At 47.4% G+C, this 26,814-nt stretch overlaps 1 protein-coding gene and 1 long non-coding RNA gene across 6 annotated transcripts in view; one reads left to right on the forward strand and one right to left on the reverse strand.

Moving 5' to 3' along the window:
• Nucleotides 1–478: 478 nt before the first annotated feature.
• The window catches only part of DENND2A (DENN domain containing 2A), a 103,741-nt gene continuing 77,405 nt past the window's right edge, over nt 479–26,814 (reverse strand). For 4 of the 5 annotated variants that reach the window (XM_055335185.1, XM_055335188.1, XM_055335184.1 and 1 more), the window contains exons 13-20: nt 24,449–24,589; nt 22,915–23,063; nt 10,294–10,471; nt 8,802–8,843; nt 4,454–4,571; nt 3,633–3,878; nt 1,889–1,975; nt 479–830 (exon numbers count right to left, since the gene is read on the reverse strand). In XM_055335185.1, coding sequence (XP_055191160.1) covers nt 799–830; nt 1,889–1,975; nt 3,633–3,878; nt 4,454–4,571; nt 8,802–8,843; nt 10,294–10,471; nt 22,915–23,063; nt 24,449–24,589 — 993 coding nt within the window. In that variant the 3' untranslated portion in view covers nt 479–798. The remainder of the gene's footprint in view (nt 831–1,888; nt 1,976–3,632; nt 3,879–4,453; nt 4,572–8,801; nt 8,844–10,293; nt 10,472–22,914; nt 23,064–24,448; nt 24,590–26,814) is intronic. The other variant, XM_055335189.1, reaches the window with a different exon arrangement.
• LOC129515942 (uncharacterized) lies at nt 2,226–3,725 on the forward strand. Its single transcript, XR_008665684.1, has 3 exons — nt 2,226–2,436; nt 2,650–2,852; nt 3,655–3,725. It is a non-coding gene; the product is annotated as an uncharacterized LOC129515942 (long non-coding RNA).

Raw genomic sequence — 26,814 nt, forward strand, 5'->3', positions numbered from 1 at the left:
AATGGGTGGATCTATGGCTTCCAAGAGAAAAAAGGCCACCGGGAAGTGTCAGGTCCATCCGGAATAAGAGTGGGTAGCACGACAAATGGCCTCGGCCACCAGGTGGCATCACTGGCTGGGCCTCGAAGTGGAGCTCTTCCCAGGAAACCCGAGGCCTCTCCTGTTCCCCTTCTTCCTTCAGACCGATGTAAGGGCACTGCACACACAGGCCAATGCTTTTCCTCGGAGGACTTGCGCCCTGACACCCATGAGCACAAGTGCTGGAGGACCGCCACAGTCCTCCTCCCCTAAACACCTGCGTTTGTCTCCAGCTCTACCCACAGGAGTGCCTTGTTTCCGGGTCCTTGGTCACTGCTCCCACCCTCCTCCTCTCCTCTTGGCTTCAGAGCCCAGCTGCCAGGCAGGATGAACCAGGGCACAATGGTATAGGGCAGGAGACAGTTTTCTTAGCCCTGGCATAATAAAAAGAAAACCCAAACACGTTTCTTTCTTTTAATACCTAAGATTAAAAATATTAAAAAAATCCCAAACCCGACAACCCAAACAATCCATTTGAATGTTGGTGACCTGCCTGGTTTCGGGTTCTCTTTCCAGTGCTGTTCTGAAGAAGCTGCACCTGCTGGGCAGCTCTTGGGCCCTCAGTCCTGGGGAGGCCTGGTGACAGTCAGAAGCCATCCTAGTCTGTAGCCCCACTGGCGACAACCAGGATCCAGCATTTCAGAAAGGCCACTAGGGACTGTTTTTTTAAAAATATGGTTGCAACTTGGAGGAAGCTTTTCCTTTAGGCTGAGCTGAAGGTTATTTCTTGTGGAGAAACTTCATCTTATTGCCTAAAAAAAAGAGAGAAAGAGAACATTTCACTAGGCAGACAAAAGTTAAACCCTACCCTTTCCAGGATGTATGTGGGGAGAATGACTGTGGCCTCTCATGCCACCTCTGGAGCCTTGCCTCATGTACTTCCCCAGCACAAAGGGATCTTCCTCAGATGTGAGGAGGTTTGTTCATTTTTTTCAAATTTATTTATTCATGAGAAACATAGAGAGATGCACAGACATAGAGACAGAAACAAGATTCCTCGCATGGAGCCTGATGCAGGACTCAATCCCAGGACCCCAGGATCACAACCTGAGCCAAAGACAGATGCTCAACCACTGAGCCACCCAGGTGTCCCATGTGGGGAGGTTTGAAAGGAAGAACGTCAGAGCTGTAGAGGAGCATTTGCTCCAGGAAGGTGACACAGGAAGCACTGAATGTAACGTGTCCTTGAGGAGCCACATGAGGAGAAACCCCCAGCAGCACGGGAAGGTAGGAAGGCCTTCTCCAGGAAACCATTTGTCCCATGCAAGGCACGAATATGGCCCACTGACAGTTCCTCCTGTGTTCCCTATCATACTCAATTAAACCAAAGTCCTTAGTAATTCCTTTGATTTTTTTTAATTTTATTTTTTATAGTAATCTCTACACCTAATGTGGGGCTTGAACTCGCAACCCCTGAGATCAAGGTTGCACATTCCACTGACTGAGCCAAAGCCCTTATAATTCTTACATTCCCACTTTTAAGGCTATTTGGAGGCTGGTCCAGGTCTTCCCTGCCAGATACCCCTTTGGTTCCCCTCAGGCTTCTTAAGCTCAAGTCCCCAGCAGATTTAAGAGTGTGGGAGAGAAGAGTGAAGAAAGATAGCAGGATGGCCCAGGGGCCAGTGAAGCAGGGAGGAGTCCTCTGTGTCCCTTGTCTATCCTTTGGGGCCGGAGTAGACAGGATGTTAAAATGCCGATGCCACAGTCACAGCCAGCTCTGTATTACTGAGCACCCTCCCGGGTGGAGGGAAGCCACCGGGACTCTGTGGACCAGAGGCTGGTGACAGGGAACAAGACTGCAGGGTCTTACCGAGTCCCTTCAGGAACTTATTGACACCACTGTGTTCTCCACTGGGGAGTGTTTCCAGGTATTCTTGGGCTCGGACCTCAAACAGACCTGTTGGCAAGAGATATCCCAGCCATTTTAGTTCCTTCTCTCTCCCTCTCTGCTAAACATATTCATTTCCCTACTGCCATAAAAAAAGAAACCTTGCTTCTGAGACGAGCTGCTCCTATAAACATGCTCTGAATCAGAAGGTTTATGAGGGTTTTTATTGCCCTTATAATTGCCCAGCCTTGTGCAATAACTGTCTTTGGAAGGCTGTAAAGCTAGCTCGTACATGAAATCCTATTTTTATTCAACAAACACCTTCCAAGTGTCTATACTGTGCCAGGCACGCAGTTTCACAGATGAACCAGACGGCCCTGGCTTTCAGGACTCCTGTAGTCTCCCTTTTCCTCAGTCTCCCCTAAGAGGAACACTGGCCAGGTGGTTGAGCTTCCTGGGAATCCATCTGCCATCTGTCAGCTCAGGAAGGCCAGACAGGCACCTCGGAGGTGCCTTCAGCTGCTACCAGGGTGTGAGCCTCAGCTACTGTCTTCCTTTCTCCCTCATCTTCCCTGACAGGGGATGCCTTCCATGCTACTTTTAAGCTTTTGTATCTCAACCTTTCCATCAGATAGTGATCTGGAAGCAGATGTTCTCGTAAGCAGAGCAGAGCTTCGATTTCAAGGAATCCTGCTGTCAGCTGTGTGAGCCAGGCTCTAATCAATTTCCTTTTGTCTCTCCAGATACCACTCCTCAGAATAGCTGGAGTGTGGCCAGCCTCTGCCTTTACTTTGCAAAGAGCTCCAGGAATGTAAGGCTTCGGTTCCTTCCCCCAGCCTTTACCATCACAGCACCGGAGGACCCACACCAAGGCCTGGGGCCAGAGGCTCTCCTGGGACCCTCTCTGCTCTCCCTGCCCACCACGCTGGCTTCTCCCCACACTGTGGTAAGCATCTACCCCACCCAGGTCTAATTCCCATCAGTGCTAGGCTTTAGCAACATTGCTAGCTTTTCGATTTCCAAAAGGACTTAAGATGATGCAAGAAAGAGAGGGGAGTGATTTGATCCTCCTTCACATACTTCCCCTCCTCCAGCCCTGGGAGTGTGATGGAACCCAGCCAGAGGGGACAAGAAAGGGAAGGAGAGAAGAGTGCAGGAGGGGACCGGGCAGGTTCCCTGGTGAGATGAGCCACAAGCTCCCCAAGTTGGGAGAGTCTCTGCTGTCCTACCTCTGGTGTGGCCAGTCCGGCTGAGTGTGAGGAGGCAGTGACACAGAGTAAGGGGCACAGCCATCCTCTCTCTCCCCCTGTTCCATTCTAGCTGGCTCCTGCCTAGGGCCACATTCCGGGGAAACCAGGAGGAAAGATGGGAAGAAGGGAGGAAAGGCCTGAGGAGAAGATGAGGGGCCAGCGAGAGATAGGAAAGCATGTTCTCCAGAGTTGTGTCAAGTTGGAAAGATGGAACAAAAGGAGAACCTGCCACCAGAAGCTGGAATGTGGTTCTGGGAGAGGTTGTGAGAAGGGAAAGAGATGGCCAGAGAAGACAGGCAAGACACTGGGGCAGTGTGACCAGCTCCAAGGGGGCAAGAAGGAGCCTTCTCTGAAGGGGGCTGGGCTGCTGCTTCCACCTGCGCCCTGGACCCATGACCTTTCTTCCTGCTCCTCTGCCTCTTGGGGCCTGGTATCTCTAGCTGTCTAGGGCCCCCACATGGAAGGTGTCCCCTAACCTTTGGCATCCTGCCGGCGTAGCTCCCGCTCCTGGATGAAGCCCCGAAAGGTCTGGGTCTCCATGAAAACCTCCAGGAAGCGGCGGAGGCTCTTGGAGGAGACGGCTTTGCGGAAGGCCTCTCTCTGCAGGGTCCTCTCCTCGCGCTCGCCCGCTGTCAGGAACAAGGAGTAGTGGCCCACGATCTCCACAAAGAAGCGGACAAAGGCCTCAGACACCACCTCATTCAAGGGACTGGACTCCGGGCCTGAGCAGAGTAAGGATGGGTCAGCACTGGTGAGGGCAGAGGGCAGGGGCAGAGCACAGATAGCCCACGGGCACAAGTAACTACTAAAGCGAGTCATAATCTTCCATGACAAAGGTTACCCTGAGTAATGAAACCATCTCTTCCCCCCACTTTATTTGAGCATTTTAGGGCCAAAATGGGGGAGGTGGGAAACTCTCACAATTCTTTTTTTTCTAAGATTTTATTTATTTATTCATGAGAGACACGCAGAGAGAGGCAGAGATGTAGGCAGAGGGAGGCTCCCTGCAGGGAGCCTGATGCAGAATTCGATCCCAGGACCCAAGGATCACACCCTGAGCCGAAGGCAGACGCTTAACCAACGAGCCACCCAGGCATCCCTCTTTCTCACAATTCATTGTTAGCATAAGACCCAGACAAAGGGCTCACACACCCAGTTTCTCTCCTTGCACGCCTCTCTGCGACAGTTTTCCTGCTTAACTCCATGCCACGTGGAAGGACTAGTCACCTGCCCATTTGCTGCCCGACTCTAAAGACGGAAGAGTGTTAGGCAGTCTGGTAGGCGGCTGACCACTTACCACGCTTGCAGTCCAGGGGTCCTTCATCCTGGTCACTAGCCAGGTCATTCCTCTGCTCCAGAATGTGTTCCAGGGCTACCTGAAGCTTCCTGGGGAGAATGGAATCCTCATCATCCATCTGTAAAGCAGAAAAAAGCAGGTGGGCCAATGCCCCAGTGCTTCTGGGGATGAGAGTGGCATCCTGGCCAGCAGGTCACACTGGATATGCTGCAGGGCAATCCTGGCAGTTTCTGTTTTAGTGGAAGAAACATGATTTAGAGATAGAGATCTGAGGTTTGAGTCTTGATCCCACATTTTATTTTTTATTTTTCCACATTTTATTTTTTAAAGATTTTATTTATTTATTCATGACACAGAGAGAGAGAGGCAGACTCCTTGTTGGGAGCCTGATGCGGGACTCAATCCTGGCCCACCTGCTCCCTGCATGGAGGCTGCTTCTCCCTCTGCCTGTGTCTCTGCCTCTCTCTTTCTCTCTCTGTCTCTCATGAATAAATAAATAAAATCTTAAAAAAAAAAAAAGATAAAAAGCTCCTGCACAGCAAAAGAAACAGTCAACAAAACTAAAAGACAACCTCCAGAATGGGAGAAGATATTTGCAAATGACATATCAGATAAAGGGCTAGTATCCAAGATCTATAAAGAACTTAATAAACTCAACAGTAAAGAAACAATCCAATCTTGAAATGGGCAAAAGACATGAGCAGAAATCTCATAGAGGAAGACATAGACATGGCCAACAAGCACATGATGAAATGCTCTGCATCACTGGCCATCAGGGAAATACAAATCAACACCACAATGAGATACCACCTCACACCAGTGAGAATGGGGAAAACTAACAAGACAGGAAACAACAAATGTTGGAGAGGATGTGGAGAAAGGGCAACCCTCTTGCACTGTTGGTGGGAATGCGAACTGGTGCAGCCACTCTGGAAAACTGTGTGGAGGTTCCTCAAAGAGTTAAAAATAGACCTGCCCTACGACCCAGCAATTGCACTGCTGGGGATTTACCCCAAAGATACAGATGCAGCAGTGAAACAGCAGGACACCCGCACCCCAATGTTTATAGCAGCAATGTCCACAATAGTCAAACTGTGGAAGGAGCCTCGGTGTCCATCAAAGGATGAATGGATGAAGAAGATGTGGTCTCTGTATACTATGGAATATTACTCAGCCACCAGAAAGGACGAATACCCACCATTTGCTTCAACGTGGATGTAACTGGAGGGTATTATGCTGAGTGAAATAAGTCAGTTGGAGAAAGACAAACATTACATGGTCTCATTCATTCGAGGAATATAAAAAATAGTGAAAGAGATTAAAGGGGAAAGGAGAGGGGGATCCCTGGGTGGCTCAGTGGTTTAGTGCCCGCCTTTGGCCCAGGGTGTGATCCTGGAGACCTGGCATTGAGTCCCGCGTTGGGCTCCCTGCATGGAGCCTGCTTTTCCCTTTACCTGTGTGTCTGCCTCTCTCTCTGTCTCTCATGAATAAATAAATAAAATATTTTTAAAAAGGGGGGGAGAGAGAAAATGAGTGAAAATATCAGTGAGGGTGAACCTAACTCTGGGAAACGAGCAAGGGGTGGTATAAAGGGAGGTGGGTGGGGGGTTGGGGTGACTGGGTGATGGGCACTGAGTGGGGCACTTGACAGGATGAGCACTGGGTGATATGCTATATGTTGGCAAATCAAACGCTGATACAAAAATAAAAGCTTCTGAACAGCGAAAGAAACCATCAGAAATAGATGTACACTTGTGCACTGTTGGGAGGAATGTGAATTAGTGCTGCCACTATGGAAAACAGTATGGAGGTTCTGCAAAAAATTAAAAATAGAACTACCATATGATTTAGTAATCCCACTTCTTGGTATATATCTGAAGGAAATGAAATCATCAATTTTTTTATTTTTTTATTATTTTTTAAAGTGGCTCAGCGGTTTAGCGCCTGTCTTCAGCCAAGGGCCTGATCCTGGAGACCAGGGATTGAGTACCGCATTGGGCTCCCTGCACAGAGCCTGCTTGTCCCTCTGCCTGTGTCTCTGCCTCTCTCTCTCTCTCTCTCTCTCTCTCTCATGAATAAATAAAATCTTTAAAAAAATTATTAAAAAAAAGGCAGATGCTCAACCACTGAGCCACCCAGTGCCTCTTTAATTTTTTTTTTTTAAGAGAAAGTGCGGGAGGGGAGGGGCAGAGAGAGAGGGAGAGAATCATAAGCAGGCTCCACACAGAGCTCAATCTCACCACCCTGAGATCATGACCTGAGCTGAAATCAAGAGTCAGACACTTAACTGACTGAGCCACCCAGGTGCCCTGAAATCACTATCTTGAAGACATATCTGCACCCTTATACTCATCACAGAGCTATTTGCAAAGGCTAAGGCATGGAAACAACCTAAGTGTTCATTTGTGGATGAATAAATAAAGAAAATATGATTGTGTGTGTATGTATACACACATGATATATATATATATACATACACATGCACACAATGGAATGCATATACACATATATACACATATAATAGAATTATTAGGCAGTTATAAATAAAAGGAAATCCTTGGGATGCCCGGGTGGCTCAGCAGTTTAGCGTTGCCTTCAGCCCAGGGCGTGATCCCAGAGACCGGGATTGAGTCCCACATCGGGCTCCCCGCAGGGAGCCTGCTTCTCCCTCTGCCTGTGTCTCTGCCTCTCTCTGTGTGTCTCTCATGAATAAATAAACAAAATCTTAAAAAAAAAAAACCAAACATGAACATGACAGGACTTTTCAGCAGGATGGCAATGCCAAGTTTAAAAGCAATTCACCGGAACGCCTGGAAAACCTTTCTGTAATGATTCTTTGCAAGATCTGATAGGATTTAGCCCTCTTTGACAAGTGATAACAAGAAAGTGTATTTTTTTTTTAAAGATTTTAGTTATTTATTCATGAGAGACACAGAGAGAGAGGGGCAGAGACAGAAGCAGACATCCTGTAGGGAGCCTGATGTGGGACTAGATCCAGGGACTCCAGGGTCACACCCAGGGCCAAAGGCAAGGCGCTCAACTGCTGAGCCACCCCGGCATCCCAGAAAATGTATTTTTAAAAAAGATTTTATTTATTTGGAAGAAAGGGGGAGGGAGAGAGAGAGAGAGAGCAAGCTCAGGAGCATGAGAGCACAAAAGCAGGGGGAAGGGCAGAGGGAGAGGGAGAACTGAGCAGGGAGCTCAATCCCAGGACCGTGGGATCATGACCTGACCAGAAGGCAGGCGCCCAACTGACTGAACCATCTGGTGCCCTGATAATATATGAAAATATTAAAACAAGATCACTCATTCACTGTCTCCTTTTCAGTCTTCTACCCCAAAACAGCCAACATCCATGTTTTGGTGTTTTCCTCTCAATCTCTTTTAGAGGCAGGGGTGCACACACATACACACAGTTGACCCTTAAACAACATAGTTTTTAGAACTGCACAGATCCAGTTATAGGCAAGTTTTTTTCAATAAATCCAGTACAGTCCTATGAGTTTTTTCTTTCTTATGACTTTCTTTATAGTATTTTCTTTCCTCTAGCTTAACTTACTGTAAGGATACAGCATATAGTACATATAATATACAAAATATGTGCCGTTATCAATAAAGCTTTTGGCCAAGCGTAGGCTATCGGTAATTAAGTTGTTGGTAAATCAAAAGTTATTATACAGATTTTTAACTGCGGGGGGCGGGGGGCACCTGTGTTAAGGGCCAAACTGTTTTTCTTTACTTTTAATAAAAAATAAGATCAAGACAATAATGTCTATAATCATGTGTCCTGATTTTTTCCACTTGATATAAACTTTGTTAACAGATATTTTTAAAAAACATTTTGAGAAAGATAAGTATCTATAGATATAGCCTTTACAAAGCTTCTAATTGTTAGAAAACAATTTTGTGGCACAATACACAAAGACTAAATCCTTTGCCTAGCCCTTCCTCTTTGGCCCTTGCCTTCAGTCCTGTTCTCAGCCCAGCCCTGGCCAGGGATCACCCAAACCCACTGGCCTGTTTTGTAATCCCAGGCCCATCAAGGAAGGAGCCTTTCCAGACCTGGAAACCTGTGTCCCAAATAGCAAAGAGGTGAAAAAAGAGCAGCAGGTTGGAGCTGGCTTTTTTTTTTTTTTTAAAGATTTTATTTATTTATTCATGAGAGACATAGAGGCAGAGACAGGCAGACGGAAAAGCAGGCTCCACGCAGGGAGGCCGATGCGGGACTCGATCCCGGGACTTGATCCCGGGACTTGATCCCGGGACTTCAGGACTACACCCTGGGCCGAAGGCAGGGGCCAAACCATTGAGCCACCCAGGGATCCCCGAAGCTGGCCTTTTTACTCACCTGTCTGAGGAAGCGATTATTGACGAGGTCGACCACAAGGACCTGCAAGATGAGGAAAAGGGCTGATTACTGTCACCAGGGCTTCCAGGGTATAGTGATAGACTCTTAGCCTTCTGCCTTCTTGGCATCCAGACAGGCAGCTGGGGTGGAGGGTGGAGTGGCCCATTTGTGGTTTCCTGATGTTGCCACTGTAGCCACAAATGATGAAGAGGGGAGGTAGGGGGTGGAGAAGAGCTTTCCAGAATTGCATGCTTTCAACACCGAAACCACAGGCTGGGCCATGTGTCTACCACAGACTGGACTCCTTGTCCTGTTCCCAGTCTGGCTAAGGCAGAGGCTCTGGGATGGATTTTTAGTGTGTGGGTTTTTAGAGGTGGGCGAAAGATGCTACAGGGCCCATTATTTCCATTCCATTCAACTCTGTACTTCCACTCCTAAGGGTCTCTCTCCTCCCAGCTACCCACTTGGCCTTGTCATTTCTCTTAGTAGGAGAGGAGAAGAGGAACCCAGAGGAGTGGATCCAACTAGAGAGTAAAATCAAGCTGCAGGGCTTAGAGAGGCAAGTGAGGGCTTCTTTCAGGCCTCAGCATGGGCCACTGGCTATGATGGAGGAAGAGCACAGACCTGCACAGCCACCATGTTTTCACCAACAGCTGGAAACACAGACTGTAATACATCCCAGATGATGTACATATCCAGGAGCTGAGGCAGCTCTCTCCTTTCTTCTCAAACACACACGTGGGGTTAAACTGAGCCATTGCAGGAATCACAGGGTACCCAAACTCCTTGCCGTTCAGAAACACATGCTCAAAGACCTGTATGTGCTGGTGAATACTTTAGGCCTACCTAGGCAATTAGAGGAGCCACATCTGGGGGCTTGGGATGAATTTCAGGGACAGGCGTTCCCCTGGGGGTTCAGAAGTTAGTGGTATCATTTAGGCCCCTATGGTTCCCTTGCTGACTGCTGGGAGACATCAGTACATGGGATAGAGATTATTTAGAGGAAGGGACTGGGGCTAAAGACCCACAGAAATGCCAGGTAGGACTTTCCTCATGTGGGTGTAAACTGAAAACCCAGAAGGGGATCATTAAAAACATTTTAGTGATTGTCTTTTTTCACTTCAGTGTTTGTAGGGGCACAATCTTCACCAGCTTTGTTATTAGTCCAAATATAAATTCCAGCAATTGTTAGCTCCTGTGGGCTTTCTTCCTCAGTGTTGGAAAGAGGTGGGAGGGCAGGATAGGGTGGATGGCTACTTACAGATCAAGTGTTTTAACATCTGGCTAAGTTGTGGATTGTTGCCTTTCTCCATGGGTGTTCAGGCCAGTGGGTTCATTTAGAGAAAACTGAATTTGCAGTCACCGAGGATCTACTGAAGCAGGCTTGGGGGTTGTATCCTCTGACGTGGCATGCTTGCGGTGCCTTAGCCAGCACCTCCCCTCTACCCTCTGGTCCCCACCAGAAGGGAACAGGGATGTCCCCAGAGCTCACCTCTTCCAGTGGAAGCTCCCTGAGCAGCGGCAGTGAGCTGGTGAGCAGCCCGATGAGGAAGGGGGTTGGTGAGCAGACGATGTCGATCATGGCAGGTGGCAGCACGGGGATGTAGGTGTGCTGCCAGGTGAAGGGGTAGATGACAGCCACCATGGCGTGGCAGCACTTGGACAGCGTGCTACAGCAGAAGGTAGAGAAGGGGAGAAGGGGCAGATTCAGGGAAAGCTCTGGACAGGGCCTGCTCAGCCTCACAGGGTGGGCAGCCTCTGCCGAGGAGGCTGGAGAGAAATGTGGGCACTCCATCCCATAGGCATGTTTGTCAGAAAAGGTGTCATACACATATTAGGTACATTATGTAACACAGTCCTAACACAGATTATCCAGGCACATGGAGCCTGTGTGAGGCTTTAAGACACAGCTAGAAGGATGAATTTCATGCCTCAGCTAATTTTGGCTAGTGTTCCTTCACACGTGAGCTACATTCTTGTGACATTTTGATCATGCACTTCCACCCCTCTTTCCTAAACCCTCCTATATCAACTAGTCTCTTTTCTCATGGATGCTCATGAATTTCTTATTGAAGATGCTTCTATATTCTAACACTAGCTTTCTCTTTGTTCTCTTCCACACATTTGCTCAGCCAAGCATGAATACCTAGGTGCAATCAAGAGAAATGGGGCAACTCTGGTATTTATAAAGCAGCAGTCAGCTCCGAGGCTCTGTTGTGTAAAAGTGAAACTCATGTACAGTTACCCCTTACCCAGCATTCAAAACTTAAAAAAATAACAACATTGGGAGTCTCCCTTAAAGAAGAACGATCATGGAACAGCCTTTATTGGCAAGCCCCGAGCTCCTGTGATCACTATCCCCTGTGTTCTGTGCAGAGCCTGGGTTCGTGCATAGATGATTAGCTGGATTACCCGGGACTATCAGCTGGAATGTCAGCCCCACCGTGCCACACACAGGGATGCCCGGCAGCCTCTCCAGGTGAGCAGGAGCTGACTTTCTCTTCTTCCCTGCATTTTCTTGTCACTGGTGATCCTGCTGAGGGCAGACCCTCTCTGCTCCCATTCTAATATGCTGTTTCTAAAATGCCATGGGATTTAAAACTTCAGAAGCTTGTTAGAAATATGTGTAAGAATAAAATATAGGCAAGGGCCTCCTCTGGGTTCTCCTCTGATTATATTGTATCTTCCGCAGGGCACAGGCCCTGTAACCAGCATTTTGTTTGAGTGTTTGCCCCAGTTCTCAGCTCTGCTCTGTTAGGCATAACTGCAAGGAAGCAGAGCCAGATAGATGAATGCTTCCTTACTGGATTCCACTGACATCAAGCACCTATACAGGCATACTTTGGAATTCTGTGCCAGAGTGCTGCAATCAAGCAAGTATCTCTATAAAGGCAGTCAAATGACTTTGTTTCCCAATGCATTTTTCCTAAGGCATCCATTTATCTTTTTTTTTTTTTAAGATTTCATTTTATTATTTATTCATGAGAGAGAGAGAGAGAGAGAGAGAGAGGCAGAGACACAGGCAGAGGGAGAAGCAGGCTCCATGTAGGGAGCCCGACCGGGACTCCATCCCCAGTCTCCAAGATCACACCCTGGGAAGAAGGCGGCGCTAAACCGCTGAGCCACCCGGCATCCCTTTCTCTTAGATATTCTGGAATGTAAATACTGTTAGTGACTTGCTCACCCTTTGTGTTTAATTTCCTTGATCACTGGGACACCTGGGTGGCTCAGCGGTTGAACCTTTCTGCCTTTGGCTCAGGGTGTGATCCTGGGGCACAGGGTCGAATCCCACATCGGGCTCCATGCATGGAGCCTGCTTCTCCCTCTGCCTGTCTCTCTGCCTCTCTGTGTGTCTCTCATGAATAAAATCTTACAAAAATGTTTTTTCTTCATCACTGAATGTGTGGAATTTACCTTGTTCTAAAATTTTTTAAATTTTAGGACTAATCTCTGTCACTGTGTGAGCAGTATACAAAGTTGATCTGCTCGCTCCCATACTACAGTTGTGAGGACACAGCTGAGGAAACTAGGATGTTAAAATAAAAAGGGGATAGTTGGGCTAAAACAGGTCTTCTCAGACTACACTGTGCAGCCCATTACTAAGTCCTGAAATAATTTTAGTGGGCTGTAATCAGTATTAGAAATACCAAAAAGAAAAAAAAAAATAGATGAGAAGAGAGTATGCTGCATTTTGTTCCAGGTGTAAGTGACTACCTGTGTGCTTGCATGTGGTGTTTGCATTAAGTCTGAACGTGAGAGGTATTTCTCATGACACGGCCTGCAGTTAAAAGGGTCTGACGTCAACGATTTGGACCATAGAACAGGAGGCTGGAGGCAGGTGGACAGTGATAGTTCAGTTGGAATTCTGGTATGTGGGATGCCTGAGTGGCTCAGTGGTTGAGCGTCTGACTTTGGCTCAGGGCATGGTCCCAGAGTCCCAAGATCAAGTCCCAGGACAGAGTCCCATGTCAGGCTCCCTGTATGGAGCCTGCTTCTCTCTCTGTGTCTCTCTCATGAATAAATAAATAAAATCTTTAAAAAAAAAAAAAGGAATTCTGGTATGTTCCATGTTTTACGAGGATGTTGGCTTTCATCCCCAAGTGACCAGGGGGACTTTAAGGACTGGGAGAAAGAATTCCCTGAATGGAGCCTCATGGATGAAACCCATCTCTTCTGATAGCACATTTGCTATAAGCTCTTAAATGTGATGTGGAAGAGGTGTGGCTCCCGCGTGGGCCGCAGCGGTGGGAGCTGTCATGCGGAGCCCATGTCAGCAGTCTCTGAAGCTTTTCACTTCCACTTGCTCCCTAACAGAGAATTCAAATGCAATGCTCACACTGAAGCATTTTCAGAGTTGTGGTTTAAGCACTTTTGACCCCAGGGAAATTATAGGATCACAGAATTTTAGACACAGAGCCACCTTACAGATGGAGTTCATCTTATTTTGAATCTTTTTTTTTTTTTCTTGGAAGCTTTACACCTAATATGGGGCTTGAACTCACAATGCTGAGATCAAGAGTCCCATTCTCTACTGACTAAACTGGCCAGGCACCACCCTCCTTATGAATTTTAATAGCTAAAAAGACCTGGAGGAAGTTGACCTCTGCAATGCGGTGGGGAGAGCCACGAGGAGGGGAATGGAGGCATGAAGAGGCACAGTGTGAAGCCTTTGTGGTTTCCTCAATCACTGAGATAGAAAAATAAATGTGTTTAACTTTTTTTTTTTCCAACTCAAAGAAAATGCCTTCTGCCCTCTTGCTTTCTTGCAGCCTCATCCCTGGAATGAGAAAGTATAATCAGTTGCTGGCTTCTCTCTATGGCCAGAGCACCCTGTGGCTCCTAAGGGAGGCCTAGGCAGTCTAGCAGCTCTGGGAGACTCCCCCCTATCCCTGTTCAACTGCAGAGTGGGAACCGGCTGGATGAGGAAGGCAGTTGGAACAGGTCAGGAAGAATGATAAGCAATGCCAGCACTAGCCAGATACACACAGTGGGTGAATAAATGTTCCAGAAAGATCGAATTCATTTATGCCACTGGAATGCACTGAGCTAAAGGACAAATGAATTCAATATTGATGGGGACCAAAGATGACAACTTAGCTGGGTACCCTGCTGACCACTAGGGAGGTGCTGCCTCTGCTATGTCTCCTAACAAGTGGTTTTTGTTTGTTGGTTTTTAAATCATCTGATGTGCTGTTGCAGCTGGAGCCAAATGTTTCACACCTGGCTATCATTAGCACCTCACTGGCAGGCACATATGGAGCATAGGGTGCTCGTGACAACAGGTGGGCAGTGTTTGAGGAGTGGCTCATTCCTCTGGCTTATTAGCCCACATCAATATGCTGGGAAAAAAAGCCCCACCTCTCCCTCTTGAAACACTAGGAGGAAAGGTCGAATTCTGCAAATTGTATAGTGACAACTCTTCCCCCAAAATAAATGGTAGAGGAGAAAAAGATGGGATTATTTTGAGTGTAGTTTGTGTTTTTCTCAGTCTCTCATGCAAGTGCTAATGGAATTTTATTCCCAGGCTCAAAAAGGCTAGAGGAACGTTCCATGAGGGGTGAGGTGTGGGCACTGCTAGGATGGGTGGTCTCTTAGGAATATGAAAGAACAGGCTTTGGTTTGGACGACACTGACACTGTGGATAACTTTTCAAGTGTGCTTGCCACACAGCTTTCCTGAGCATCTGCTGGGTGGAGGAGAGGCAATGTTTTGGAGGAAGTCCTAGGACCAGAGCCCTCGCAGCTGGCTCTCGTTACTGTGGGGGTAGAGGAAAGCAACACCAGCGTACAGCTGTGATCGATTTGTACAGAAGGAGGGGAGGGAGGTGATGCCCATGTGGGAGGCTGGCCGGGCCACAGGGTTTAAAGAAGTGCACAGAGAAGAGTCAGGTCCCAGAATGCTTTGCTATTTGGTGGTGCCCTATGAGGGCTGAAGCACTAGTCTAGAGCCATCAGGATGCACTTGTGCGTACTGAAGTTCTCCTAGGGAAGACACTTTGGTTCTGGCTGCTAGCAAACCTCTGTTGCCATATGTGGGGTTACTATGCTCAGCAACCTTCCAATTTATCTAGGAACCAGTAAGAACTGAACACAGAGCCTTCTCTAAAATGCTTCCAGAAAAGTGAACAATGTGTTTGCTAAGTAAGACTCCCCAGGAATTTGAAGAATGATCCCATCAGCATCTGTTGATATCCCAAGCAAAGTATCTCTGCTAGTGTATCTATCATTCCCAGGAATATGAGCGAAAGGCAAACTTCAGTCTGGTCTGGTACTTGGGGAGACCTAATGGGAGGTGGATGTCACATGCACCAGCTACCATATTTCCATCACTGTACTTTCACACCTGGAAGTACCATGTTGCCAAACTTTAAAAAAACATAGGCTGGGCCTCAAGAAAATGGGCTCTGCTACCTTCTGTATGATCTCAGGTAAAAGCCCTGAACTTCCTCATCTGTAAAATAAGTAGAGTGGCCTAGATAATTTCTAACTTCCTTCCAGCTTTATTTTTTTTAAAGATTTTATTTATTTATTTGAGAGATTGAGCAAGAGAGAGCATAAGCTAGGGGGAGGGGCAGAGGGGGATGCAGAAGGAGACTCCCCACTGTGCAGGAAGCCCAAGCCAAGGGACTCCACTCAATCCCAAGACCCTGAGATGATGACCTGAGCTGAAGGCAGAGGCTTAGTCATTTGAGACACCCACGCATCCTTCCTTCCATGTTTAATGTTTACAAACTAGAAATCTATGAGAGAGAAAACCAGGCACTAGAAATAGCTGCAAAGTGAAAAGAACCAAGGCCATCAGAAGATAATCCAAGGCTCATTAGTGGAGACAGGACAGAAGAGTAGTGAAGTTGCCTCTGACAAACTAATAGATAAAAGTACCAGAGAGGTTTTGAGTCCTTGCAGTGAGCTCCACATAAAGGTGGCAACACAAAGCAAGCACAGCCTGGGAGCATGTGACCCTGATGGAAGATCTGGAACAAGTTTTTAGCCCAATATTTTGCTAGTGATGGGTCTGAGGTAGAAGACAATTGTGGTTATGCTAGTTTCTAAATCTTGCTCCAGGGACGCCTGAGTGGTTTGGCGGTTAAGTGTGTCTGTCTTTGGCTCAGGGCTTGATCCTGGAGTCCCCAGATCGAGTCCCACATCAGGCTCCCTGCAGGGAGCCTGCTTCTCCCTCTACCTATGTCTTTGCCCCTCTCTGTGTCTCTCAGGAATATATATAAAATCTTTAAAAATAAATAAATCTTGCTCTAAATGTTATCTTCTTGCTGTTCATATATTTAATATTTAATCAGACTGATGCCATTATGTTACTAAGTTGTGTTTTTCTTAGGATTTTGCTGAATTAAATGTATGTACCTCTAAGACTGTTAGCCACTCTGAGGACTTCTGAAGTAGTATTTTGGACGTCAGACCACCCTGCAGATAGGCCTTGGGCAGCTGTTCTGCCTAGAGAGGGCATGTTCACAAACTCTACCTTTTCCTTTATTTTAAAGATTATATTTATTTATTTGAGAGAGAGATAGATATGCAGGAGTGGATCCCAGGATTCTGGGATCGTGACCTGAGCCAAAGGCAGACAATTAACCGATGGAGCCACCCAGGTGCCCCTACCCTACCTTTTTCTGAGATGGCAAACATCGCCGAGCACAACTGATTCTAGACAGGACAGGGAATCCCCATTTAGGCTTACAGAAACTGATTAAAAAAAAAAAAAAAAAAAGCAGGGATTCCTGGGTGGTGTAGTGGTTTGGCGCCTGCCTTTGGCCCGGGGCGGATCCTGGAGACCCGGGATCGAATTCCACGTCGGGCTCCCGGTGCATGGAGTCTGCTTCTCCCTCTGTGTGTCTCTCATGAATAAATAAATAAAATCTTAAAAAAAAAAAACCTGTCATTGTGTAACCCTGCCAAATGAAAAAAATTAAAAAAAAAAAAGCAAAAAATGAAGCACATTAAAAAATGAAGGTGCATAGCTACCTAGGAACTCATCTGTGCAGTTGCTCATGTGCCGAAGCTAAGGGCAAACTCCAGTATTTATCAAGATTCAACCACCTAATCCTACTTATCAGTACTCATTTGGCTTAGTCTTCATATACTCTAAATAAAAAGATAAAAAGGAAATTTCTTGAATATTAAAAATTTTGTGGGGATCCCTAGGTGGCCTAGTATCTGCCTTTGGCTCAGGTCATGATCCCAGAGTCCCGGGATTGAGTCCTGCATCGGGCTCCTTGCATGGAGCCTGCTTTTTCCTCTGCCTATCTCTCTCTCTCTCTCTCTCTCTCTCTCTCTCTTGCTGTGTCTCTCATGAATAAATAAATAAAATCTTTTAAAAAATGTTAAAAACTTTGTGCCATAGGGACACCTGGGTGGCTCAGCGGTTGAGCATCTGCCTTTGGCTCAGGTAGTGATCCTGGGGTCCTGGGATTGAGTCCTACATCGGGCTCCCTGTGAGGAGCCTGCTTATCCCTCTGCCTGTGTCTCTGCCTGTGTCTCTTGTGAATAAATAAATAAAATTAAAAACAACAACGACAACAACAAAAACATTGTTCCATGAAACTTTTGGACAAATTTGTTTATGGGCAGCTCTGACTTTATTATTCGGCCTGGTCTGTAGATTAGTCAGAATGTTGGGAATTGAAATTAATAAACTAAAAAACAAATGTTTATCATTGGGGAAATGAAGAAAGGGGTATAAGAAAATATTTATTTGGGTTGCTATGACAACAGAACAAGCCATCACAACAACATTCTTTCTTTTGCATCTGTCAAACTTTGGCTTGACAGTGCCTTAAGAAACACTCAGTGTCCACCCTGAAGATGAAACGGAGCAAAAATGTTATTCTAAATTTGATAGATTTTTGGCTCGACTTAAAAACCCTTTTATAACTCATTCAGTATTTGCCACAAGTCCCAGCTACTTCCTCTTGCAGTGGGCAGACTGACTAGCAAGGGGTGGGGGTGGGGGAACCACAGGCCAAATGCAGGCTCACGTCCACAATGGCTGCCATGCGGCCACTCACTGAGCTCGTGGCATGTCCTGCACTCATGTGTTCTGCGGTCTCACAAAGGTTGGGGAGAATTAGAAGACTGTGGAGGCTTATTTTCACTTCTAGCTGAACAGGGCTGGAAATGGGATCACACATGGCATGTGCAGTACTGTGCCTGGTGATGAGGATGAAAGCCCACATGGGAGCATATGCGGAAGTCTCTCTCGGTAGGCTTTCCCAGCTCAGACGACTTGCAGCCAGCCACTGTCCCCCAAGCTCTAGTTTGTCATGGTCTAGCCAAAGAACCCTTCAATTCCTTCTGGCTCTTTGCCGGTAAATCAGACAGCATTGGGTGGATGGAGATTCCTCCTGGAGGGACACCCCAGTAAGCAGAGCAGGCTGGAAGAGGGAAGATGGGTTCTGGCTTTTTCACTCATGATGTTCTATGGTGGAGTTTCTGCGCTTTGATCACCAGCTATGTCACTTTCTTTTTTTTTTTTAAGATTTTATTTTTAAGTAATCTCTACACTAATGTGGGGCTCAAACTTACAACCCTAAGATCAAGAGTCACATGCTCCACTGACTGAGCTCCAGCCATGTCACTTTTTTTTCTTTTTTAAGATTTTATTTATTCACTCATAGACACACACACACACACATACACACACACACACCCAGAGGCAGAGACACAGGCAGAGGGAGAAGCAGGCTCCTCCATGCAGGGACTGGAGCCTGACATGGGACTCCATCCCGGGTCTCTGGGATCACGCCCTGGACTAAAGGGCGCTAAACCGCTGAGCCACCTGGGCTGCCCCTGTGTCACTTTCTTACAGGTGAGCCAGACTACCCTATCAGGGAAGGGGTTACAATTAAAGGTCAGAAAGCCCCAACCCTGAGGCCTCCAGAAGTACAGAGTGTAGGCTGCAAAAGGAGGTGCAGAGGCATCCCGACTTCTGAGCATAGCCTAGAGAGAGGCCTGGGAATCCTGGAAAGGACTGGGATCCCTGGGTGGCGCAGTGGTTTGGCGCCTGCCTTTGGCCCAGGGTGTGATCCTGGAGAACCGGAATCAAATCCCACATCGGGCTCCCGGTGCATGGAGCCTGCTTCTCCCTCTGCCTATGTCTCTGCCTCTCTCTCTCTCTCTGTGACTATCATAAATAAATAAAAATTAAAAAATAAAAAAAAATCCTGGAAAGGACTCACAACATGGTATTTAACTCTAACCCAAGTCACATGTAGAGGGGCATTAAAGGAGCAGGCACAGTTACTGGGGCATCACACCAGCTCTGAAGAGTCCAGGATTAGAACCACTCTAAGGGAGGCCACAGTAGCAGGGACAGGTTGCACAGGTGATTTTTACTGAACCAGATGAGGCCAGGAGAAGAGTGAGCCTGGGGAGCATGGGGAGATGTGGGGTGTTAGCACTGACTTTCCCTCAACAGCATGTTCATGGCATCACACAGCATTTGAGTTGGAGGGGTCCTGCAGGAATTAGATAGTCCTCTCCCCCATTGCACAGATGGGCACATGAGGCGGTCATCCCCCAAGTCGTCTCCTGGGACACTCTGGAAAGCACGGGATGCCTGAGGAGGTGGGTCGTGGGTCAGGAATGGGGCCATTAGCAAGTTCTTCCTCCGTTATCAGAGGCCCGGGGCGCTCTGGCCCATGGAGTTGGAGAATTTCAGAGCTTGGAAAGACTGTGGGGTCGCCCAGCTCCACCTGACTAACTGGGTGCCAGCTGAAGGCCGTAAGGGAGGGAGGTTCTGGGGAGAAAAGCATGGAGGTCTTGGCTTCTTCAGTACACAATACAAGCCTGCCCGCCAAGCACAAATAGGGTCTCAATGGCATGTTTTATTGTTTTATTTTTTTAAGATTTTATTTATTTATTCATAGAGACACAGAGAGAGAGAGAGGCAGAGGGAGAAGCAGGCTCCATGCAGGGAGCCTGATGTGGGACTCGATCCTGGGTCTCCAGGATCACACCCCAGACTGCAGGTGGCGCCAAACCGCTACGCCACCGGGGCTGCCCTCAATGGCATGTTTTAAAAAAAGACTTTACTTATGTATTCTGTTAAAGGGGTCACAGGCACTGCCCTTCACCCACCCACCCCCACCACGTGGCCTGCTCCTCCTCCCTTCTCATCTTCTCTGGAGCCAGGCTGCCTGTGTCCCAACTCTCCCACTAACCACTGGCTGATCAGAGCAAAGTGACTTAACCTCTGTGTGCTCCTTAGTTTCCTAACAATAGATGCTTTCTGACTGAGTTGTCAGGAGCCTGAAAGAACACAAGTCAAACCCTTCCGAGAGCCTGGCCCCGGGGGGGGGGGGGGCATTCCAGTCCACCTTGTGGTGGCCATGTTGTTACTGTCGGCAGGCTTGCTCATGCTGTCTTTCTTTTCCTTCTGTGGGCCTTTTATTTATTTTTCCACCTCTTCAAGTCTGCCTGGAATGCTTACTGGATGGAATGAGAATGTACTGGGCAAGAGAGAACCCTTTGAGCCATCTGTCACAAGAAGAGCACGGGCTGCCTTTGGGGACAAGGTGACACAGGAGCCATCTCAGTGATGAGGGGCCTGGGTGCAGATGAGCCCTGGTTTCATAAATGAGGAGCCCCAGCGCCCACCAGTGAGGACATTCAGGCATCCTCCTTCCTCCTAGGAACACCCTCAGCCCCTGCATCCTTTGTGATGAGAGATGAATGTGCAAGTCTGAAAGCTATAAACACACACACACACACACACACACACACACACACACACACACACACACACACACAGAGTAGTTAACTGCACTGTGGCCTGGCTCTGGACCCAAGGAGAGAACCGAAGTTAGCCCTGTCCGTGCAGCAGCCACAGCCAGCATTTTACCCCTGCTCGTGGGCATCTGCTGTTCCAAGGGACTCGATCTCTAAGAGCAGAATATCAGGCATCATGGAAGGTGGGGCGAGGAGAGACACTCCGAAGTCCCCTCCAGTCAGACAACATCGACGACCCCCCAATAAAGCTGCCCCAGGACAGGAGGGGAGGGGCTGGGAGAGCTAACCCAGATGCAGTCACCACTGGGCACAGTCCATTCACAGGGCTGGCAGTTTCTTCACGTTCCTTTGTCTCCTGTTAGAGCAGCTCTGGGGGAGGGGCTTCAGCCTGTCAACCCAGAAATCTGTCCAGGCAGGAGGGAGAGGTGGTCCCTTCCCAGACATCTTTGTAACGAGTGTTTCCTGGTGTCTCAGCACCCGAAGCCTGACTCGTCCCCTCTGGTGTCCTTAAAGGATGCATCTGTCTTTGACCCTTTCTGTTCCCATCTTCTCTCTCATTGTACTTTGACAAGAAAAATAGATGATACTTGGATACTTTGCCAGGGAGGGAAGCCAGGAGAGGGCACGCTCCTCTCCAGCCACGCCCATCTTCCTAGACATTCTCTCAGGCTGCACCTTCCCAAGCTTCCCATCTTCAACCCAGGAAGCAAGCTCCTCATGGGACTGTTCGGCCCTATCTCCAGTCAGTCTGGGCGGGCAGCAGGTTTACATGGCTGGCCTTTACTTCTTGCGTGGGCCTTTCTGAGATCCACTGCGTTCCCCTCCCGCAGGTTGAGCCTGAGAATTCTACTTCCGGGGGACAAAGTGAGGGCTTCCAGAGAATACAGACAGCTCCTAGATGAAATCCGACCCCGGTCACTGAAGGGTTATTACTCATCTTTAGCTTCCAGAGCCCCAACCTTAGAACTCTCCAGTCTGAATTCCCCAGTGCCCAGCACCAGCTGCAGGCTGAGAGTCGGCCTGCTTCCGCAGCGGACCCCAGTGCACAGGAGTGCAATAAGCATGACAGTAAAAGTGAATAGCTCGCTAAAAACTGGGCAGGGAGCAAGCTGGGAATAGCCAAATGGCTGCTGTCCAAAGAGGAGTATCACTGAGATGACCAGATGGGCTGGAGTGGGAAGTGAGGACTGGATTCCATTTCCTACCACGTTCCTGATGAGCTCCATATTCATACCTTCTGTCCTTTCCGTTCTTCTTTCCCTGTTCTTCTTCCTTCCCTTGTGTTTTCCAGATTTGGGAGTCATATTTCCTCTCCAAACCAGAGTTCTTCTACTTTTGTGTTTTTGGTATTTCTTCTTTCCAGATGGGACTCCTTGGTTGGCCTCATCTGCTTTCCCTGGTTGTCAGGTCTATCTCTGGCCAGACCCCACATCTCAGCCCTTCCTGGAGTGGCAGTCACCACCTGTGCTGCCGTGCCCTTAGTTCCGAAGCAAAGAAGGCTCTGATTCAGTATTGTGAAGTGATGAAAAAGCCAGGAATTCTTTTTCTTTTTAAAGTTCATTCACTCCAATGCCCATCTGCATCCCCTCTGGCTCTTCTCTGATTTGGGCTTTGCAAATCATTGAATGTGACCCTTTGGACATGGGGGGCATCCTACCAAGCCATGAGCAGGTGTGTGTGGTTCTATGTAACTTATTTCAACACTGAGAGGAAGGGCTGCCTTTGGGATCCATCTGTGCTGAAGCATGGCCCTGCAACCCTCTGTGAACCTTGGCTCCTTGCCTCCTGCTCTGCCTGCCACTTTGCTTAGCCACCGTGAATGGCTTTCCAGTTTCTGAAGGTGACATGCTCAGCCCCCTGTATCCTTGCCTGTGTATCTCAGCCTGGAGTGTGCTTTCTACTTGCTCTTAGTCTTAGGACTCAGCCAAAACTGGCCTCCTCTGAATGAAAGCCCTCCTTGGTTCTAGAACACACTGCTCCAGTAAGCCTTTACAGCATAGTACCTGGTGCCCTGCTCCCTTCTCTGCCCTCCACCCCCCAACCTCCGGCCCACTGGGACCGAAAACTCTTGAGTACAGCTCTGCTCTTTTACTCTCATCCCTTTAGCGCATAGCAGAGTGCCTAGCACACAGCAGGATGAATGAAAGGCGGCCAGAATATCAGATAAGTAGTGCACAGAAGCACAGGCTTACCTGTGCTTTACAGAACTCGTGCGCCTCCTAAACCTCCAGGCCTTGCAGCCCGCTGACCTGCCCTCTTCCCTCAAGAGGTGCTTCCTTTGTAGTCCCAGGCAGTCACCTGCCCTGCACAATCTAGACAGTTTAAGACTGTCAGGCAGACACTTTAGCAGGAGTGGCCAAGGTTGGTACCTGAGCTTGTCTGCGATGAAGATGACCCTCCTCTCCAGAAGCAGGGAGGCGAAAACACAGAGCAGGTGGCGGACGCTGAGAGAGGAGAAGAGGGACTCAAAGTCTACATGTTCCAGCCTGGAGTCCAGGGGGCGGCACAGTTCAATCACCTGCCAGAGAATAGGGCAGCCATGAGGAGGAGCCGCACCCCAGGCCTGTGGCTCTGAGGTCCTCAGGAGAAAAGGGAAAGAAAACAGGGAAGGCCAGAGTGATTGGGGAGAAGAAAGCTTCTAGGAGCCTGGGGGGCGGGGGCAGGTACACTTGGTACGAACTCTGTCTCACAGTGGAGGGTAAGGAAAGTTCAGATGGAGCTGGGGAGATGGGATGGCAGGACCAATGGCCCTGGGCCCCAAAGCTTGGAAGCTCTGCCTGATAGTGATGTGTTGGGACTGCCCCCCTCCCCAGGAGTTTCATTATGGTTGATGTCCTATCACTTAGAGTCCCATAGGAAAGTGTCTCTGCCTCACCAGGAATATCACCTGCTGGAATGGAGTCACAGGATCACACAGAAGGACCAACAGATCCAGGCAGCACTTTCAAGATTCATCTCCTCTAGAAGGCATTTCTCAATAAACCCCACCTCATACCAATCCTTCCCTTAGGATGTGTCTTACAGCTTGTACACTTAGGGGGCACATCTTCTCATTCTGTACTTGCTGAAATGTTCTCGAATTTATCTCAAGTCACTGTTCACAAGTCACTGTTTATATTTTCTCTATAAATAGCTGGCTCCTTCACAGTGAGCAGAGACTGGTGATTTACTCCAAGTATGGCACCTGCCCAGTGCTGTACATAGTGGGGCTCAATAATGTCAACATCTCCATCACCAAGCCATCTGCATCTGGCATAAGGATAGTGTAGGGTTCCCCAGCAACATGGAGAACAGTTCTTTCTGTTCTGGGAAATTGAATTATTCCAGAATACCCCACTTATTCTTATCCTTCTCCTGTCTCCAGAAGTGACCTGCTTTTTCAAGGGTTCTTGGAACTAGAGATTTGAGGCTGAATGGGATCTGCCTAGTGATATCCACAGAGCCATATAAAGGGAATGGGAAAGATGAAAAAAAAGTCCTGCATTAAATTCCAATCCAGTCAAGGAAGGAGGCGTACCTCAAAGTCCTAAACAGGTGAATCAAAAGTAGTACCTAAGCTTGTCTTCCCTGAAAATAACTGTTTTACATTATGAAATTATAAGAGGTGACAGAGACCAAAAAGGTAAATAGGTTCCAATACAATCTATGAATGTAATGGGCTAGTAAGAGAAGCTAAGGATGTTCAATGCAGGTCCCTAACTGTAAGGCCAATGCCATGCAAAGAAACACCATGTGCTGCCATGGCATAGCTCTGGGGGTTGCTTTCTGTGACTGAATCGTAGAATGGATGGACAGGACTTAGGGTGGATTTTACGATGTCTAATGTCACATTCAGTGATGTGACAGCCCACTTGGTCTGGGCCGTTCTCTCCTCTAAGAGATAATAGGAGTCTGTTGGCTTACCTCAGTTCCTGATCCTGGCAAGAAGTTCTTGACAACGATGGTTTTGCCCAGTGCTGGGAAAGGAGCTTCCATGACACTCCTCATGAGGGGCTGCACCAGGGCAGGAGAGATGCCTCGCCGTTTCTCCACCTCATCCAAGATCTGCAAGGGGCACAAAAGCAACAAGTCAGGACACCAAGGTACTGCTCTGTTCTTGATGAAGTGGGCCTGCCACAGGGACTGAAGAATTATGGGAAAGCCCTGCTGTCCTCATCAGGCCAAACTTAATGTGTCTTTCCTCCTCTGTCATTGCCTCAAATCTCTTCTCTATGTGCCCACTCCTTTGCCATGTGCCTTTACAGTTCTTCCCACTGAAGTTCCTTGACCCCCTGGACTTTGGGTTTGGCCATGTAACTTACTGGGCTAATATATGCATTCTCATTGGCAGTAATATTGCCCCCGAGGGGATAAAAACTGGTTCTTGGGTGTGGTGCTAGAAAAAATAAATATTATAATGGTTTGTAGTCCTTTACAGGCCCACAATATATAAGAAGATCTACAGTGTAACTGTGGAGTTAAAATTTCTCTGGGGGATAGCCATTAGGGAAATGCAAACCGAAACCACAATGAAACACCACTTTATAGCCATTAAGATGGCTAAAACCAAATGAAAGACAGTAGCATGTGTTGGCATGGAAGGAAAAACCGGAACCCGCATGCACTGCTGGTGGGAACGTGAACTAGTGAAGCCCATTTGCTAAGCAATCTGGCAGTACCTTAAAAGGTTAAACATAGTGCTTCCATATGTCTTAGCAATTATATTTCTGGTATTTACCCAATAGGAATGAAAACATGTTCACACAAAAACTAGTACATTGGGGTGCTTGGGTGGGGCCATCACTTAACTGCCTGACTCTTGATTTTGGCTCAAGTTATGATCTCAGGGTTGTGAGATTGAGCCCCATGTCAGCCTCTGCACTCGACATAGAATCTGTTTGAGATTTTCTCTCCTTCTCTCTCTGCCCTCCGCACTGTACACTCTCTCTCTCTAAAATAAATAAATAAATCTTAAAAAAAACAAGAATAAAGACTGTGCATTAATGTTCATAGAAGAATTATTCATGATAGTCAAAAAGGAACTAGAGACGCGAGGCTGGATGTCCATTAACTGATGAATAGATAAGCAAAATGTGATATTACATTATATGCCATAATTAGCTGTAAAGAGGAATGAAACACTGATTCATGCTATAACACGGATGAACATTGAAAAGATAAGGCTAAGTCAGTGCTTGCTTCGGCAGCACATATATTCAAATTAGGCTAAGTCAAAGACAACAGCCACAAAAGACCACTTATTATGATTCCACTTGGATAAAATATTCAGAATAGGCAAATCCATAGCCATCAAAAGTAGACTGATAGTTTACTAGGGCTTGGAAGGGAGTGCTCTTGGGTACAGGGGTTGCTTGCAGGGTCATAAAAATGCCCTATAAATGTGGGGATGATTACACAACTGTGTGGATATGTTAAAAGCCACTGAATCCTAGATTTTATTTTATTATTATTATTTTTTAAAGATTTTATTTATTATTTTTAAAGATATTATTTATTTATTCATAAGAGACAGAGAGGCAGAGACATAGGCAGAGGGAGAAGCAGGCTCCATACAGGGAGCCCGATGTAGGACTCGATCCCAGGACTTCGGGATCATGCCCTGAGCCAAAGGCAGACACTCAACCACTGAGCCACCCAGGCGTCCCAAGATTTTTTTTATTGATTTAGAGAGAGAGAAACAGAGATAGTGACAGAGAGCAAGCAGGGAGGAGAGGGAGAAGCAGGCTCCCCACTGAACAGAGAGCCCAATGGATGCAGGGCTCAATTGGGGGCTCTGTGATCATGATCTGAGCAGAGGCTTAACTGACTGAGCCACCCAAGCACCGTAGGAATACTATTTATAATACCACATGTACATACTAAACCTTTGAAATATGGCTAGTCTGGGGATGCCTGGGTGGCTCAGTGGTTGAGCATCTGACTTCAGCAGAGGGTGTGATCCTGGGATCTGAGATCAAGGCACACACTGGCCTCCCTGCAGGGAGCCTGTTTTTCCCTCTGCCTGTGTCTCTGCCTCTCTTTCTGTCTCTCATGAATAAATAAATAAATTTTAAAAAAGGAATATGGCTAGTTTGATTTGAGATGTGTTATAAAATACTCAGATTTCAGAATACAAAATTAAAAATATAAAATATCAAGGACTATATTGAATTATATGTTGAAATAATATTTTGGATTTTTGGGTTAAATGAAATATATTATTAAAATTAAAAAGATTATATATATGGTAGTTCCTCAAAAAAAATTAAATATAGAATTACCGTATGATC

This window comes from Nyctereutes procyonoides, unplaced genomic scaffold (genome assembly GCF_905146905.1).
Source record: "Nyctereutes procyonoides isolate TBG_1078 unplaced genomic scaffold, NYPRO_anot_genome, whole genome shotgun sequence".
Classification (NCBI taxonomy): domain Eukaryota; kingdom Metazoa; phylum Chordata; class Mammalia; order Carnivora; family Canidae; genus Nyctereutes; species Nyctereutes procyonoides.